We start from the raw sequence: 15,315 nt of genomic DNA on the forward strand, positions 1-15,315 counted from the left end.
CAGAACATTCTTTCCATCAGCCTGGACTCAGTCTGATGGTGGCTTCGGATGCATCTCTGCAGACTAGCAGAGAGAGAGAGAATGTGTGTGTGAGAGAGAGTGTGTGAGTGTGTATGTGTGTGTGTGTGTGAGAGAATGAGTGTGTGTGTGTGAGTGCGTATTTGTGTGAGCGTGTGTGTGAGTGTGCACGTGTGTGTGAGAGTGTGTGTGTGAGAGCGTGAGTGTGTGTGTGTGAGCATGTGTATGTGAGAGTGTGTGTGTGAGTGCGTGTGTGTGCACATGTGTGTGAGACCATGTGTGTGAGAGCATGTGTGTGTGAGTGTGTGTGTGTGTGTGTGTGTGGTCTCGATTACACTTGCTTCCTGCTACGGCCGCTGCTGAGTGTACACCAGCTTTCACCTTCAGAACTGCTGCCACAGGAATTTGTGATTTATAGGTAATTTCTCTTTTAAGTGTCTCCCTGAGTTTTTAAAAAATTACTTACTTTATTTTTGGCTGGCTGCTCGAGGACTTTCTTTGGCGGTGGTGAGCAGGGGCTGCCCATCCTTGCGGTGCGCGGGTGCCTCGTGGCTGTGGCTTCTCTCTTTGCAGAGCGCAGGCTCCGGGGGCATTGGCTTCAGCAGTGGCAGCGCTCGGACCCGGCAGTTGTGCTCAGCTGCCCTATGGCAGATGGAACCTTCCCAGACCAGGGATCCTACCCATGTCCCCTGCGTCGGCAGGTGGATTCTAATCCACTGTGCCACTAGGGAAGTCCCTCTCCCTGCGTTTTTAATGTTGGAATTTATGCATGTGTTTCAGTTCAGAATTTGTCAAAGCTGTCTGCACTGTTATTAAAATTTCTTTACTTTGTATTACCATTTGTGAATGAGGCTTAAAATCTTTCTAATGATAACGCTTTGCGAGTAAACTTTCACCAATCTTTATAATGTTGCGAATCAAGTTCCTGATGGTTCAGGTCACCACCTAAGCTTCAAAGCGCCTGCCTTGTGTTTCAGAGGCTTACCACTGCTCATTTCTCCCTAGGTGCCAACATCTTCCTGACCTCGTCTGGACTAATCAAGCTGGGGGATTTCGGATGCTCAGTAAAGCTTAAGAACAATGCGCAGACCATGCCTGGTGAAGTGAACAGCACGCTGGGGACAGCAGGTGGGTCCAGCGAGGTTCGGCTCTGCCCTGGACTCCCTCCAGGTGCTGGGACCCTTCCCCCCCCCGGCCTCCTTCTGGTTGGCGGACATGGGGAGTGGTCAGGGCTTCTCGCCAGGTGGGAGGAGCCACGCCTGAAAGTGCTCATCAGACTGGGAAGTCACATATCTCCCTTAAACTTATGGCAGGGAAGAAAGGCCTCATTTCCTTCCCAGAAAAGCCTTGTGTTTCACACTGGGTTTATTAAAACTATCCTAGTCAAAACAGCATTATGTTTAAATGGTGATTATTTGTTTTGATCATTTAGAAACATGTCATAAAACTTCACATTCTCTTTTGCAGGTTAAATTTCATATTTTTCGTCACAAATAGAATTTATCTGAATATTTGCACATTCAAAATCTCTTTTAGGAGATTAATTTGGCTCCTAAAATATCCATTCAAGAAATTATTTTGAGATATTTATTTTGAAGTCTTAATATTTTTTATTATGTAATTGAGAGAAAGTTTCCCCTGAACAAACTAGTTGTTTCTTCTCTGTGAAATATTAGATAATATTAATGTTTTGTTTGGTTCTGTTAAATCATGATGCTGTATTTGTAACCTGTTCCTCTCGTATCTGTGGCTTTTAAGCGTACATGGCTCCGGAAGTCATCACTCGCGCCAAAGGAGAAGGCCACGGGCGTGCGGCTGACATCTGGAGCCTGGGGTGTGTTGTCATAGAGATGGTGACTGGCAAGGTGAGCAGAGCCCATGCCTGGTGGAAAGCCTTGAGGGGGGCACTTTGCATTAACAGAGCAGTCATGTGGCTTCACTCCCATTATGAATACTGGGAACATCTTTCCTGCAAAATAGAGAACATGACTTGTCGAAAGATATGGTAAGTTAAAACAAGTGCCAGACTAGGAACCAAATGTTTATCAGATGCATGATTCGGAGGACTCCTCCAAGGAAAGAAAAAGCACAAAACTCCAAATAAAACAGAAAAGTAAGCAGATACGAGAAGCAGCAGAAGTTGAAACCTTCTGTCCACACAAAGACTGCATGTGAATGCCTGTATCTGTTTTATTCATAATTGAATAAATGGATAAACTGTGATAATCCACACAACGGAATATTACGCAGTGACAAAAAGAAATTGGCCATGAAACGACAGGGAGAAACCTGAAAACGCGTATTCATTGCTGAGTGAACGAACCCAGTCTGAAAACCCCACATCCTGTATGATTCTGAACCTTCTGGCGTTCAGGAAGAGGCAGAACAGGCAAGTCAGAGAGGATCAGAGGTTGCCAGGGCTTCCCAAGTGATGCTCGTGGTAGAGAGCTCGCCTGCCAGTGCAGGAATTGCGGGTTCGATCCCTGAGTCTGGAGGATCCCCTGGAAGAGGGCATGACAACCCACTCCAGTGTTCTTGCCTGGAGAATCCCATGGACAGAGGAGCCTGGCAGGGCTACAGTCCATGGGGCCGCAGAGAGTCAGACACGACTGAAGCAACTGAGCACTGGGAGACGGATGGAAGGACAGACAGCGCATATCGATTTTAAGGGCAGTGAAACTGTCACATGTGACATAATGTCTGAAAATCCTCAAAAATTGGTCTTCTAATGTAGATGCTGCCGATGAACAACCGTACAAATGTATAAAGGTCGTGTGTTGGGCAGGGGAGGCTTACAGGAGTAGTTGCAAAGCAAGGAAGCTATAAACCTCTAAGTAGTATTAGTAGGAAATTAAATTATTACACAGCTTGCAGCCACTGAGAATAAGCACTCAATAATATTTAGCTAGTATTATTTCTGTTAGCATTGACATAGGTGCCCACAGTACCTGTTATTTCAGTCAAGCCATACATTGGAAAGAGAGCGAGTTCTCACACTGAAGACTGTACATCTCAATACTAAACAGTGGTGCATAAATTGGGAGGCTTTGTTCTTTCCCCCATGAGTCTCATTTCCCTGTAACTGTAATAAAATAAGCTTGGCACTAGTAGAATTTAATGTCGATTATTCAACAAGGGAGCATATTAAACATCCTAGTAAGATAACTGTAGGGTTTTGTTTTATTGACTTCTTATATTATTTTATGTCTTAGATGACGATGACATCTAGGTAATGCTAGACGATAGGACACCTTGAGGGGTAGGCAGACTATGCCCACCGCCTGGTTTTGTAAATAAAGTTTTATTGGCACACAGCTCTACCCATTCATTTATACATTGTAGCCTAAGCCTGCTTTTATGTTATAATGGGAAAACTGAATAGTTGTGACAGAGACCACCTGGCTTGCAAGCTTATGTAAAAGTTTGCCAGCCTTGGCACGTATCGATACTGAGATGCCTAAAAAGAGATGGGGCAGCTGCTTTTTCTTTATGGTCATGTAGTGTCGAAAACTGATTTTTTTTCCTGTTTTCAGAGACCTTGGCATGAATATGAACACAACTTTCAGATTATGTACAAAGTGGGAATGGGGCACAAGCCGCCGATCCCTGAACGATTAAGCCCCGAAGGGAAGGACTTCCTCTCTCACTGCCTGGAGAGCGAGCCCCGGATGCGGTGGACAGCCAGCCAGCTCCTCGACCACTCCTTCGTCAAGGTTTGGCAGAGTGCTGAATAAGTGTGTGTGTTCTGTTCGCATCTGGCACGTGAATGAATTTTGGAAGCTTAAATAGAAAATACCTGTACCTGAAATGGAAATGAGCTAAAATGAACGGTGCTGGGGAATTTTGTATGTTTTTTTCCTTTGGGCAGATGTTTGTTGCGGTTCTCCTTGACCCATGTTGGTGCTTGGAGGGGCACTTGGGACCGTGAAATGGGATTTTCAGGGGGACGGGTGAGAGGCAGTTTCCCTTCAGAGTATGCAGTCTGCTTGAGTGCAGGGTTGGTAGCAGCCAGTCTCTACTGAGGGAGCAGAGACAGACCGAGTACCGAGCGAGGGTCGTGTTAGAGCCGTGACGGTGGGCCGTGTGCCACGCTGCAGCGTCACCGAGGAGAGGACTTTCACCCGTCAGGTGACCCTGGCTCCGGCTTCCTTCCGAGTGAGACGCCAGAGCCACGGGGGAGGGATTAGCCAGCTCAGGGAGCAGAGGCAGGGGTCGGGGGGACAGAGTGGAAGGGAGTCCACCTCCCGAGGGGGTGAAGCCGGGTGTCAGTGAGAGCTGACGGCGCACAGGGCGAGGATGGCGGCCAGCGATAGTGCCTGAGGGTGGGCAGGAACTGTGAGCAGGGATATCAGTTTTATTGTCAAGCACGACACGGTGATTGTGCTGTTGAGTGATGACTGTGGAGGCAGGAGGCTAGGTAGGAAGCTGGTGACACGGCCGATAGGCAGGGAGGGGAGGTCAGGGTGAGGGATCAGCCACACACTCCATCCTGAAGGAGATCAGTCCGGGTGTTCATCGGAAGGACTGATGTTGAAACTGGTCTCCAGTACTTTGGTTACCTGATGTGAAGAGCTGACTCACTGGAAAAGACCCTGATGCTGGGAAAGATTGAGGGCGGGAGGAGAAGGGGGATGACAGAGGATGAGATGGTTGGATGACATCACCGACTCAATGGACATGAGTTTGGGTAAACTTCAGGAGTTGGTGATGGACAGGGAGGCCATGCCACAGGGAGGCCTGGCATGCTGCAGTTCATGAGGTCGCAAAGAGTCGGACACGACTGAGCGACTGAACTGAACTGAGAGGTTAAGGTGGCCGCGAGTGTGTGACTGACGGGGTGTGGAAGGAGGTGCGTGGGGGCAGGAGCCCAGGACAGTGCCAGGCCCTGCTCGCGTCACCAGGTATCGGGTTCCACTCACCAGGACAGGTCAGGAGGGCCCCTGGCTGAGGGGTGGGTCCAGGAGTGACGGTTTTCTCTGGTAGAAGCAGTTTGAGGTGTGTTTGGGATGCCTGCTGGAGCACGTGAATACTTTGGACTGGCACTCAGGAGAAAATTGGGGTAGGAGATAGGCTTGGAGACAGAAATACTGCTGGGACAGTATTTGGAGACAAAATGGAAAGAGAGCGGAACCCTGAGAAAACATTTACAGGTCCTGATTAGGGGAGATGAGGCTGGGGGGATGGTGACGTTATTCCTGGGGGAGTGAAATCAAGGAGCCAGTAGCTTGGTTTGCTGCATAGATACTAGGGATTTGTAACTAAATAAAAATGTGTTTATCATTTATAAGGTATACAAACAATTTTTGGTGACCTGTACAGGTACATCCTGGCAGATGCTGTCAGTAGTCAGTTCGTAAAGCCGGAGCTTGGCGGTGACGTCCCACTGCCTCGATCACACCTTTGCCCTGGGCCAGGCTCAATGCTGGAGCATCAGGGGGCACCGGTGAGGACTCACCCGTAAACCTGGCGTGCGGCACGCACGAGGGGGGCTCAGCACTGTCCTGCCTTCCTCACAGGTCTGCACGGATGAAGAGTGAAGCTGGCGGGCCTGGGGCCTGGCAGAGCGCCTGTACTCGGAGAGTCCCCTCGATCACTACTGTACGTAACGTTTCCACAAAGACCGCACCCAGAAGCGGCGTCGCCCTCGCTGACCCTCTGAGACGGCGGCTGCCCGGTGACGAGCGTCCGCCTCCTGCTGCTCCTGTCCACGCCCCATGGCCCGGGGCCCCCCTGAGAGGGGCGTCCGCGAGGTGGAGAAGCTGCGTGCCAAGTGCCATTACTACTGTACACGGACCCCTGCTGCCATGCCCACCGTGTCCCCGCCGACGGAGAACCGTGGCATCAGGGTAACACCGTCGACCTCTCTAGGTCCAAAGCAGCCGTAGTGTTATCAGGCGTCCCAGGCCTCGTTGTTAATCTCCTGTCTGCCGAGTGCACTGACTGTGAAACCGTACCTTTTTTGTTGTTGTTGGCAAGCCACAGGTTTGTTCTGCAAAAGGCCGATTAATGAAATTTTAAGAAAAAAGGTTCTTTTTTCAATAAATGGTTTATTTTAGGAAAGCTGTTAAATTGTCTCTCAATGGTTTTCAGCTTCAGAGCCAACACGTTATCCGTACAGAGGTCTGCCCTTGTCACTGCGGTGTCCCTCAACAGAACGGGCACCGTCAGGCCTTCAGGCTCTAGAGTTGCCTCGCTGCAGAGCAGGAGAGAAATCAAACAGCACTAAGGATGTCGGAGGCCCTTTCAAGGCTCTGGGTGTTCCCTGCAAGTTCAGAGTAGATACAAGTTCAAGCCTTGCTATCACATGTTGGGACTCAGTTTTATTTTTAAATCAAGATGTATAGGTTCCGGGTCAGTGTACATACTGCTGAATAATATCTTGACAAGAAAGCGTCTTTTTTCAGAATGTAAATATTTCAGTAGTTAGTTTTTTAAAATAGCCCAAATTATCTGTTGTTGATGGTGTTCTTTTATTTCTTTTTGCTATTAAATTTTTTAAAAGATTGACCTTAAAGCTTCCTGAAATCTTTCTAGAGGGTATCTGACGCACTCCTGGCACGTGGCAGCTGGCTCTGGGCGAGTGCTGGCTCAAGACGTTCTGTCTGTTTTCACCTTCCCTCCAGGGCGCTGATCCCCTCAGCACAGAAATTAACGTCCTTGAGAAAGTCGGCCTAACAGAATGATTTGTAATTTCATTTTTTAAAAATAGCTATTGGAGGGATGATTTATATAACGTTTAAAGTGTACAGTTCAGTGATTTTTAACATAGGTACATAGTGGTACAGCCATCATTATAATCCACCTTAGAATAATTCCGTTTCCCCAAAAGGAAGCTCATGCCCGTTTGCAGTCAGCCCTCCCCATCCGTAGGCAGCCCCTGAGCCACCAGCTGATTCTGTAGATGAGCCTGTTCTAGACATTTAGTGTAAGTGTGATTTCAGACTGCGCTCCTCTGTCGGCCTCTGTCACTGAGCCCGATCGCAAGGTGTGTGCACGTGGTAGCATTGTGTTAATTGCACCATCCCTTTTTATTGCTGAGTGTTGATCCATTGTATGGATACACCACGTGATTTATTTATTCATTGACTGCTTTCACTTTCTGGTTTCGGTAAATGATGCTGCTCCGGACATTTGCATACAGGTCTTTGTGTGGGTCTGTATTTTCATTTCTCTTGAGAGTGGAACTGCTGGCTCAGAGGGTAAATCATGTTCACTTTTTTAACAATCTGTCAAACTGACAAAGTGGCTGCTGTGTTGGCTTAAATTCCCAACCAGCAACACAGAAGGTTCTAGCTTTTTCCAGTCCTTGCCAGCTCTTGATACTGTCTTTTTATAGTAGCCATCCCGGTATATGTCAAGTGGTGTCTCATTATGGTTCTGGTCCGCATTTGTCTGACCATGGTGAGCGTTTCTTGTGTGTGTTGGCTGTTCATCTGTCTTCTTTAGTGAGGTGTCTATGTGAATTTTTGCCCAATTTTGATTTGGGTTACTTGTCTTCTTACTAAGCTGTGAGAGATTTTTATACATTCTGGATACAAATGCTTTCCCAGATACTTGACTTGCAAATGTTTTATCCCACAGTCTGTGGCTTATCTCTTCACATTTTAATGGTTTCTTTTAAAGTATAGAAATCTTAAATTTTGAAGTCTGGTGTACAACCTGCTTCTTTATTGCATGTGCTCTTGATATCATGACTTGATTCAAGGTCATGAAGTATTTATACCTATATTTTCTTCTAAGAGTTGTATAGTTTTGGCTCTCATATTTAGCTTGATAGTCTGTTTTTAATGTTTATATATCATATCAGATAAAGGTCCAAGTTCACCCTTCTGCATGTCAATATTTATTAGACCTTGCATTCATTTGTTAAAAAGACTTTTTCTCTGTTGAATCGTTTTGGCATCCTTGTTGAAATCACTTGAACACAAATCTAGGGGTGTACCTCTGGACTCTCAGTTCTGTTCCATTGATCTGCACAGCTGTCTTATGTAGAACCCCGCTGTCTGGATTAATGTAGCTTTGTAAAGGAAGTTTTGAAGTTGGAAAGTGTGAGCTCTTCAACTTTGTTCTGCTTTCTCAAGATTGTTTTGGTTATTCTGGGTCGTTTCTGTTTCCCTAAGAATTTTAGGATCAGCTTGTTAAATTGTGGCCCCCACCGCCCCCCGCCCTAGCCCCCAGCCAGAAAACAGATCTGCTCTGGTGAGAATCATGTTTTTGTCATGATTTTGACCTTAGCTGGCAACAGTCGTTCTTTTATCTTATGGTGTTCCTTGTGGGCTTTTCATAAATGCCGTGTATGAGGTTAAAGATGCTTCCTTGTTTTCCTGGTTTATTGAGTTGCTATCATGACTAGATGTTTGACTTTGCCTGATGTTCTTTCTGCATCTACTGAGATGATCAGTTGGTGTTTGTGATGGAAACGTCTGTGCTGTTTGGACTGCTTTGCCCTCCCTGTAGCCTGGCAGCCTCCTAAGTACCCAGCCTCATCCTGACTTAATGTTAGAGGGTCGCCAGTCCTCTGTTCTGAGGTGGGCCTCTAGTCACATGCTGCAGCGACCTGCCATCTCATCCTCCACTTGTTCTCTTCTTGAGTCAACTGTTATAAATTTTAGAAGCACATTTCTTTTCCTACATTAGGTGATTTTTTTTTTCTTGGTCCATTCAGATCATTCCTGTTTGAGTGACTTCCTCACACGTGCAGCCTTAGTGGTTTCTGACCCACCTTCTGAACGGATTGTTTTTCAGCATCCCAAACTTTGCATTCATACCACTTACTTCATTAAAACTCAAGGGAACATAGATGCTAGAAATTTCAAAACTCTCCAGTCACTGCAACATGTGAAATGAGACTGTGTAACAAAATAACAAAGGTAAAAATTGCAGGAGTCTTGGTGGGTGAAGAGCTTCACCCACGGTCCTAGGAGGTATTTTCTAGATACTGAAAAGGTCTTAAGTAAGTGCTTATTATTGTTTTTTAATTAATCCATAACCCTAATATTAAAATAGGACAAGGTACAGGGACTGGGGAATGCCTCATTTGTAGCTACTTATCCTTTACTGGAGAAACCCTTTGCTTTTTTTCCCCCCACTGATAACTGAAATTCACAGTGGTGACCAATTTCACTTTGGCTTCACTGTGCTCCAGAAAGGTTTCTATTTTTACTTTAGAGAAAGGCGTCAAAAGGAGACAACTGAAATTCAGTTATTAAAGCCTCTGCATCAGTGTCCCTTCGTGACTGGCTGCCCGCTGTGGCACTGCGGGGGGGTGGGGAGTAGACAGGGAGGAGGCAGGAGCCGGCCTGCCCCCTGCAGAGGGGACAGCACACTAGCTGTTGAGGTGAAGCTGGGTATTCTGCTGTTTCTGCCCAGAAGAATGGTCATCTCCAACAGCCGAGCGCCATAAACAGACACCAGGTGGTGGCAGGTGCTGTGAGTGGGTCTCAGCTGTCCCAGGTCAAGAGATCCAGGACTGTGCGCCGAGCCTGCTCTCTGGGGGGTGCCCACTGCTCCGGACGCGCGGGTGGCAGGTGGGACAGGAAGCCCGGGGCGTCTGCAGCACTCGGTTTCTGTGTAATGTGGTCAGAAGCTCTGAGACACCGACGCCAAGGATGCAGGTGGCTGAGACGCAGCCTCAGAGCTTGGGACGCCTGCTCGCGCGTCGTTGCCGGGTCCGCGCTGCGGCTCAGGTGATTGGCTGAGAGCTGAGCCCCCCGGCTTTCTGTGCAGGGTGGGGGTCATCTCGGGGGGCAGAGGGACCAGCCCCGGGAGGCTTGCCCACCTGCACGTGTGGAGGAAAACCAGCTGTGTGTAACCTGCGGCTCCTGGAGGCAGGGCGCGCGAGTCAGCTGCTTAATCTAATGCTCTGTAAACAGCAGGAGGGGCTGCACAGTTAAGGCACCAGGAGCACAGCTGCTGAAGGAGGTGACGCTGACACGGAACAGGTCAGCCTGAGTGACCGGCACGCACTCAGCGGGACAGTCACGCCAGCGGCCGCCCTCCTGAGCATCCCCAGAGCAGGAGGGGAGGTCGGCAGCTGCAGGTGGAACCGCAGCCCCCGCAGGACCCCAGAGGATGCGCTCCTCCCACTCAGACCCAGCAGCGCGACGGACAAACGCTGGATGGAACCTCCTCTTGTGAGTGGGGAACGGGTCCCTCCAGTCTGCCTTCCCATGTCCGTCCACAGTTACAAGTGAGTTCTTAAAGTCTCTGAAAAGCCTCATCTGTTTGGTTTGGGGACCAGCCAGGACGCTGCTCCGCTTCTCTAGGAGGAAAACCAGAAACCGCTGGGGCCCTGTCTGTGTCTGTCACAGCTGTTTCTACATTGCGGCTGGACAGTTGCTGGACTGTACATCTCAAGCGTTGTCTTTCAGATCCATTTAGTGTCTATTAGAAAAGCACATCTAAAAATCTTTAAATATCTTTAGCCGCTTTTACTCGGCTCTTTAGAGAAGGACATTCCAGTACTGCCGTGTGATCGTACGAAAAAGGCAAACTGTGTTTCCTCGACGAACGGTAAAGAGGTATCGGCCAGCTCAGAACGTGCATCCACGCTTTCTCCACGTCAGTCACAGAATGGTCCACTTCCCTTAAACTCATCTCACAAGCTTGGTGGTTTTTAAATCAAGTCCCTTTGTGGGCTTGGTTTCCTGGAAGAAGGGCATTCAGTGCCCCCGCCTCAAAGCTGCAGGCCTAGGACGTGGCTCCTAACACCCGGGAGGACCCTGCGCCAACCCAGCGTGAAGCGAACTTGGCATTTTCTCTTCCACATCGGGTCTCAGAGCAGGCTGAGCAAGGCCGACCTCAGCCGCCACGGAGACGTCAGACAGGATGTGACCCTGCGCTCCGTCCTCCACTGCTCGGGGAGAGGGGCGGCTTCACACCCACAGGTTTTTAATTCTTAGAAAAGTGACGCCCTGGGAACCAGCACCGCTCCCTGCTGAAGAGGCCGTGGCATCTGGAAGACCCTGAACGCAGGTTAAGGGACTGGGGAAGGGGTGATGCATTTCTCCGTGGCTGTCTCTGCCATCACGGGACCGGAGAGGAGGAATAGCCAGGTCCCCGTCCCGCCAGACAGAATGCCCTCTCACAGAAGAGTGAGCCTCTGAAGCGCCGTTCAGGGTCCCTGCCGGCTCCGCACACTCTGGTCCTACGGCAGTGTCAGAAGGAGCGCCCGTCGGTCCTTCCCTGGGAGGATGTTCTGCCGCCCTCCCCTAACCCGGACCCTGAGGTCTGCACTGTCCGCAGCCTTGTTCGTTTGCTCGTGGTTTTGTGTTTGGTCCCAGAGACGAGTTCAGGAGAACGTTAAATGCCTGTGGGTCCCTTTCACGTTCCAGGCAGAAGGCGTGGGTGAACGCTATTAGGACTCAGATTACTGCTACTGAACGGGAAGATGACAGAAAAATGACACATTTTTGGACACCCCAAGGTAATTTCTGAGCGTTTTGTTGAGACACAGCAGCATGGAGGCAACTTTCTAATTGTTCTAATCCTTATTTGTTCAGTGCTGTGGGGTTCTTAAAGTGTGTTCACATGTATGGCCTCATTTCACCCTTGAGGCGACCCAAGAGGTGGGTGTTATCACCCCCATTTTCCAGTTGGGAAAACAGGGTTTTGGAGCGAAAGAGCTGCAGGGTTTGAGCTGTGCAGCCTGGAGGGTGGCTGGTGTTCCTTAACGGCTCTCCTTTGTCTCCCAGGGTGCTGGGAGGGCCCGGGGCAAGATCGCCCGGTCCAGGTGGGGGGTGGCAGGTGCATGCCTGAGCATCTCGGCTCCTGGAGGAGGCTGCACTTGCGACCCCCGCGCGTGGCCTGACGCAGGGCGGGAAAGGCACGGGGGTCTCCTGCGGGACAGCAGGAAGAGCCAACCCTGATGGCCTCATGGACCCTCCCTTCCCACGACCACACCAGTGTCCCCTTTTCACCTCTGCGGTCTTGACTCAGTGGTGCCCCGCCCTCCCTTAAGCAGAAAGCGCCTCTTAAACCCTCTTGCAACGTCCCTTGTGCCCGGTGAGCACTCTGTGACTTAAGAGCGAACCCAGGACGGGATTCAGAACAGAGTAAGGCTTTACAGAGCATCTGGCCATCGTCTATACGGGACCGCTCATCCCATTAAAGAGTTTCAGCAGACCAGCAGGAAGGACCGGGCAGCATGGAGCGGCCCTTCCCCCGCTCCGTGCATGCATCCTGGGGACCCGGTGCCGGTGCCAGGGGCGGCGTCTCAGCCTGAGGTCACGTAGCGTCGGGTTTCGCATCGTCCTCCTCTGGAAATATCACTGCTTTTCTCCGCTCTTCTTTTGCACCTGGCGTCTGACGGCTGGCAGCTGTTTGCTGGAGCCCTGTACGCAGACTGTTACTCCAAATGCGGCCTTAGGTGCCACGGAGGAAAGGTCCTCCCAGTCAGGGGAATCTGCGCTTCCAGAAGGAAGGCAGAAGCAAGGAGGGGGGCGGGGACCGGGTACCCACGGCCGCTGAGTCCGAGCCTGTACAGAGGGGCACCTGGGCTCCTGTGTACGGCCCTCTAGTAAAAATGAGCCTGCACTGCTTTAGGGGACCCAATGTCTGCTTGCTACGGGGATAAACAGAGGACGTCAAGCCATCTCTCACATCCCTGCAGGACTGCCAGCCGTCATCTCAGTGTTCAAGACGAGTCTGCTCCTCGAGGAGGGTCTTTAGGGAGTGGGTGCGTCGTCACGACTCAGGCTGGATGGACTGCACCTCAGGGTGGCCCAGAGAACCAGGGCTGCCTCTGGGGCGTCCCTGGGCCCCGCACGTGTGCCCGGCTAGCCTCCTGGCACCTGCTGTCTCCACACAGAGTCTCACAAGCTCCCGCCACCGGGAACCCACCTCCTCCAGCCACCTGGCCTGCCCTCCACACCCCCAGCTCCCAGCTCCCTGCTCGGGAGCGCTCTGTGGTCCAGAACTCCAAAATACAGGAAGGGGGATCTGAAGGGAAGGAGGGCAGCGCTGTGTGCACACACCAGAGAGAAGCCCAACAGTTTAATTTTTGTTTGTTTTTTTGGAGGCATAATTTAGTCATCTTACCAAAGTGTCTTTCACTCTGTAGCGAGCCAGGGTTAACAGAAAACTCAGCACCAAAGGATGGCAGGGAACCCCCCACCCTCCGAGGTCCCCATTTCTGCCCTCCCCCCGCACCTCAGATACCCTCGCAATGATCCCACTCAGCACACCTCATTCTCACGTATGTTCTTAACACACACATACACGCACTCACACAGACTCACACACGGAAAGAACGAGACCCGAAGCCCACTAAAGCGTGCTGGGGGAAAGATTTAAGTACATCCTCCTCCCCACCTGACGCTGAGACCGCAGCCCCTGCCTCCCCAGCAGGGGCTCCCCTAGCTTCATCACTGGGTCCCGCCCAGGGTGATGGCGGCGTCCACCAGTCCCCCCAAGGTCCCCTTCAGGTGGTGACACATCCCGGGTCAGTCGCTATGTTTCTGCTTGCTGTCCATGTTGCCGTAGGCAGAGCCCTTGTCAATTTCCGTGACGCCTATCATCCATCGGACCCCCATGGAAGCTGCGGAAACAGGAAGGGCAAGTCAGAGGCCTGTGGGGACTCCGGTGGGCCCTGCCTGACGGAATAAAGTGGGGGAGCTCTGTGAACCTCAAGCATCAGCTGAGAGCTGGGTGGTCTGGGGTGCTTTTCACCATCCCTGCCTCACAGCTACCCTTGAGCATGGGGCCAGGGTTCTAACTGGCTTGAGAGACGTTAGAACAGAGCCAGGCTGTTCTGTGTGGTGAGTTTCAGTCCTTGGACAGTGGAGGTGAGCGGAATGTGCTAAGCTGTATCTCCCGGTGCCCCTCCCTAGGACAAACGGTTCTTCGGTGAATACGGTGCAGCAGCTTACAGGCACCCTTCAGCAAAGCATAAGGAAGCGCGTTCCTGGACAAATAGCTTTTTTAGTTCCCAGCCTGTCTCAACACAGCTTCTTGTGCGAGTTTCAGAGCAGCAGACAAGCCGCGTCCCTGCCTGCCTTTTCTCCGACAGCGGGATTTGGCCCAAAGAGATAAGAAGTGTAGGATGTACGCAAGAGCCCAGTTTAACCACCAAGAGGCTAAAAAACAGGATACGGAGGCAGGAGCTGTGGTTTACACGCTCCCTCCAGAGAGGACAGACGTGGTGAGCTCCTTGGGTGCGGGGACCACATCTACCTCAATCCCCTTGATGAGCCTGGCACACCCATCACAGCCTGACTGCACAGTCTGTTTGCAGTAGGCGTGAAAAAGTGGATGGAGGAGGAGTGGCCGAAACCTCCCAAGTCGCGATGCATGAGTTTCCAGAGCCTCAGCATCCTGTCTGTGAACTGTCAGACCAGGGACCCGACGAGGACAGGGGTCCACCCAGCCCACGAGGCTCATGGAGCCCGTGGGTCCATTATAACGGGCTGCCTTCAGCCTGGGGCCAGCTCCGAACATCAGCCCCCTACCCCAGTATTAGAACTTTGTGCTGCGGAGTTGATGGCGTTGTGGAGTGAACCTGACTCCAGAGGTGAAAAGGCTTTGTGAGAGGACCAAGAAACAGTGATTCAGGGAAGTGGGAGGCAAGATGAGGGCTCAAGGGTGCTGAGGTCTGGGGAGAGAGTAGTCGGTTCCTCAAAAGCTGGAGGCGCCCTGTGTCTCCAGCCGTCACCTGTGGGGAGCCCCAGCCTCTTCCAGAGGGCGCTGCCTTCCTGCTGCTGCTGTGCAAGGCGGGACCCATCCCCTCCGGTGGGGCCTGGAGACCACAGCTCACCCCGACCCCATCCCACCCCCATCCCCCGCCCCCGGACACACGGCCAGCCAGGCCAGACCCGGCCTGTGTAGCGGGAACTGGCTGCCCCCGCCATCAAAAAGCAGCAGTATCCAGGGAAGCATGGGCCATGGAGAAACGGCAGTCCTCTGAAACGACGCCCGGGTCAAACCCCGTAGTGATGAGCCAAAGGACTGAGCTGACCATCTCCACGCGGCAGCCAGCCAAGGAGAAGCACCCACGCTGACTTCCCCCAAAAAGGTCCTGACCTGCTCTGAATGGCAAAGAGCCTCTGTCGCCTCCTGCTGGGACCCAGGAAATGGTTTTATTGCAGGTGAGGAGGAAGCGATTGTGACACAAGCCCTCTGCAGAGGCCGGGAGCTCGTCCCTGGAGGGGCTGGCTCCCTGTGTGCACAGGGCCCCGTGCATGCACCGGGAGGGGGCAAGGAAGTCCTCCAACCCTGGGATTCAGGACTCTGATCGGGGTGCTCCCCTCTTCCAGGGCCTCGTCCTCCCCTGCCCCCAGAGGCTCCCACCCGGCCCCCGCC

The 15,315-nt window shown here is 51.5% G+C and overlaps 2 protein-coding genes across 4 annotated transcripts in view; one reads left to right on the forward strand and one right to left on the reverse strand.

Moving 5' to 3' along the window:
* MAP3K4 (mitogen-activated protein kinase kinase kinase 4) overlaps positions 1 to 6,080 on the forward strand; it is a 70,612-nt gene extending 64,532 nt beyond the window's left edge. For all 3 annotated transcript variants that reach the window (XM_010840902.1, XM_010840901.1, XM_010840903.1), the window contains 4 exons: positions 1,024 to 1,146; positions 1,777 to 1,883; positions 3,552 to 3,731; positions 5,535 to 6,080. In XM_010840902.1, coding sequence (XP_010839204.1) covers positions 1,024 to 1,146; positions 1,777 to 1,883; positions 3,552 to 3,731; positions 5,535 to 5,555 — 431 coding nt within the window. In that variant the 3' untranslated portion in view covers positions 5,556 to 6,080. The remainder of the gene's footprint in view (positions 1 to 1,023; positions 1,147 to 1,776; positions 1,884 to 3,551; positions 3,732 to 5,534) is intronic.
* A 7,380-nt stretch (positions 6,081 to 13,460) lies between these two features.
* The window catches only part of AGPAT4 (1-acylglycerol-3-phosphate O-acyltransferase 4), a 21,936-nt gene continuing 20,081 nt past the window's right edge, over positions 13,461 to 15,315 (reverse strand). Inside the window, exon 8 of the mRNA XM_010840921.1 lies at positions 13,461 to 13,555. Within this exon, the coding sequence (XP_010839223.1) occupies positions 13,461 to 13,555 (95 nt within the window). The remainder of the gene's footprint in view (positions 13,556 to 15,315) is intronic.

Source organism: Bison bison, unplaced genomic scaffold (assembly GCF_000754665.1).
Source record: "Bison bison bison isolate TAMUID 2011002044 unplaced genomic scaffold, Bison_UMD1.0 scf7180017864148, whole genome shotgun sequence".
Taxonomy (NCBI): Eukaryota; Metazoa; Chordata; class Mammalia; order Artiodactyla; family Bovidae; genus Bison; species Bison bison.